The 2,162-nt window shown below is 45.4% G+C and overlaps 1 protein-coding gene across 1 annotated transcript; it reads left to right on the top strand.

Annotated features, from left to right (window-relative positions):
• Nucleotides 1-673: 673 nt before the first annotated feature.
• On the top strand, nt 674-1,788 carry LOC117746347 (neurturin). Its single transcript, XM_034555409.1, has 2 exons — nt 674-956; nt 1,358-1,788. Exons 1-2 carry the CDS (start codon nt 674-676, stop codon nt 1,786-1,788), a joined length of 714 nt encoding a protein of 237 aa, XP_034411300.1.
• Nucleotides 1,789-2,162: the final 374 nt, after the last annotated feature.

Genomic DNA, 2,162 nt, shown 5'->3' with positions numbered 1-2,162 from the left:
TGGCTGCTTGAAAGGGAGAGGCGGTATAGGACAAAGGGATGTACAAACACATGTTCACTCAGGACTCATCATACATAGCATTGTTCATAGGTGTGGTTCCTATAAAGGAAGGAATGGATTTCCCTTCTCTAAAAAGATGGTTCTGAAACATTTACCTCGGCAAAGAAAAAGTATTTTTTCTTCAGAAATGTTGAGAAGATGCTTATATTCACATTAGGTATTTTTTAAATGATACACCAACCTCTAAAAGGTTTCAAGGGGCGAGGAGTTGCAAAGCTAATCCAGCCTGCCTTCAGTTCAAATAATAAATTGCAGTTGTGTTTTTTCCTTTTCAAGCAGTCCTGATTAAACACACACTGCATTCTCATATGTCAGCAAGGGATGTCAAGCTTGCGGATCATGGACCCACTTAGAGTGAAAATGAGCTGACAGCAGAATCAGAAAAAGTAAACTTGTGGTAAAATAAAAGCCGTGGTGAGAGAAGTGGATCCACGGGAAGGTCAAAGAAAGGTGATGGCACGGAAGATAACACTTTTTGCTTTGTTCTCTGTGCTTTAATGTGACAAGTTGAGAATAGTGTTTACATGATTGAAGGTGTGACTGTTTGAACATGTCTGATGTTTGTCTGTTTAACCTCCGCCAACAGAGTTTCAATGCACCTCCACGTTCTAAGATGAAGTTATGGAAAGGTGCTACTTTTGCCTTCATGCTCTGTGGCGCAGCCCTGTCCATCCTCCTCGTTAAAAACACGGCCACTATCGGAAAGTTCAAACCAAAGACAAAATACCCGTACTTGTCTTCATCCTCTACAAGACCAACGTCAACCTCGCGATCATCATCCAAGACCTCAACGCCATCCCCGTCGTCAGCCGAATTGACAGTGCTGTCCCGGCAGATGGGTGGTCCTCATCGGAGAATTCGCTCAGTGGACGAGATGAACTCTCTCCTCTCAGAATGTAAGATAAACTGTTATTGTCTTCCTTCCTTGTCTGGTCTGAGATAAGGTGTCGTGTGAAAGGGCGCCTGGGGTTAAGACAGGACACTTAGTACCTGACTTTGTTGTTTACAGAGCAGGTTGTAATGTCTCACAATAACCTTCAGTCAATTAACACCTCATAGTTTACTGGCTCTGAACCATCCTAACCTCCAGGAGAGGAAGGTGTGCCTGCTGGTTCCCTTTGGCTTCACACAGCCTCATTGAGTGGCAAGAATTCTAACTCTTGATTGCTGATAGTGATGAGACTAGTTTGTGACATGAAAATGAACGGCTGTTTTTATCCTGCGAACTCCAGTAAGCACTACTGATTATTGTCACGAAGTCAGATCAACCCTGTCTCACCTCTCTATTTTCCTCCAGTTTCCATGATGTTACAGAGCTTCACCGAGGGCGAGCTTCAGCATGTGGTGGAAACCTTGCTCGACAGGAAGAGAAGGAAGCGCCTGGGGGAGAACCAGGCCCGAAGGACTAAAAGAGCCCGGAGGCCTAAGCCCTGCTCACTGAGGGAGCTGGAGCTGACCGTGAGTGAACTGGGTCTCGGCTACGAGAGCGACGAGACATTGATGCTGCGCTACTGCAGCGGCAAATGCTTGGCCCACCGGCACAACTACGACATCACCATGGAGCACATGATGCGGATTGGCTTCAGGAAGAAGGGTCGCAAGGACAAGGTGAGCAACAGACCCTGCTGCCGACCCACCGCTTTCGAAAAAGACTTTTCCTTCCTGGACAACAAGAGCCGCTATCACACGATACAAAATGTCTCGGCGAAGAACTGTGGGTGTGCATGACCCAGAGAAATGGACTTGTTCATGCTGCTCTCTGCCTCTGTTGGAAGAGTTGAACATGAATGCTGTTGAAAGACAAACTATGGAATATAAACTTGAGAAAGAGAGAAAAGGATGGGAATATGTTTCAGGCTGCTCCACAGCGGCCTTTTGGTGACAGGTAGACTTGACTCATTTTAGCCGTCTGTCAATGCAAATTGGAGCCGAATCCCATGGAAGCCATGTGTGTATGCAGATGCCACGTAAAGAGACACAGAAAATGACTGTTCATATCAAAATGTTTTTCTTTTCTTTTCTATCTGTCTAGTAACACTGTAAACTGTGGTGCAACAACAATGTAGCAACGTTATGTTTGTGATATTACATTTGAGTAGTAG

The sequence above is a fragment of the Cyclopterus lumpus genome, chromosome 17 (assembly GCF_009769545.1).
Source record: "Cyclopterus lumpus isolate fCycLum1 chromosome 17, fCycLum1.pri, whole genome shotgun sequence".
Taxonomy (NCBI): Eukaryota; Metazoa; Chordata; class Actinopteri; order Perciformes; family Cyclopteridae; genus Cyclopterus; species Cyclopterus lumpus.
Note: the sequence above shows the minus strand (reverse complement) of the source record. Positions and strands in the feature narration are given on the sequence as shown.

Coding starts and splice junctions, on each gene's coding strand:
- LOC117746347 (XM_034555409.1), top strand. CDS start 674: ATGAAGTTATGGAAAGGTGCTACTTTTGCCTTCATGCTCTGTGGCGCA. Junction 957..1,357: donor GAACTCTCTCCTCTCAGAAT/GTAAGATAAACT, acceptor ATTTTCCTCCAG/TTTCCATGATGTTACAGAGC.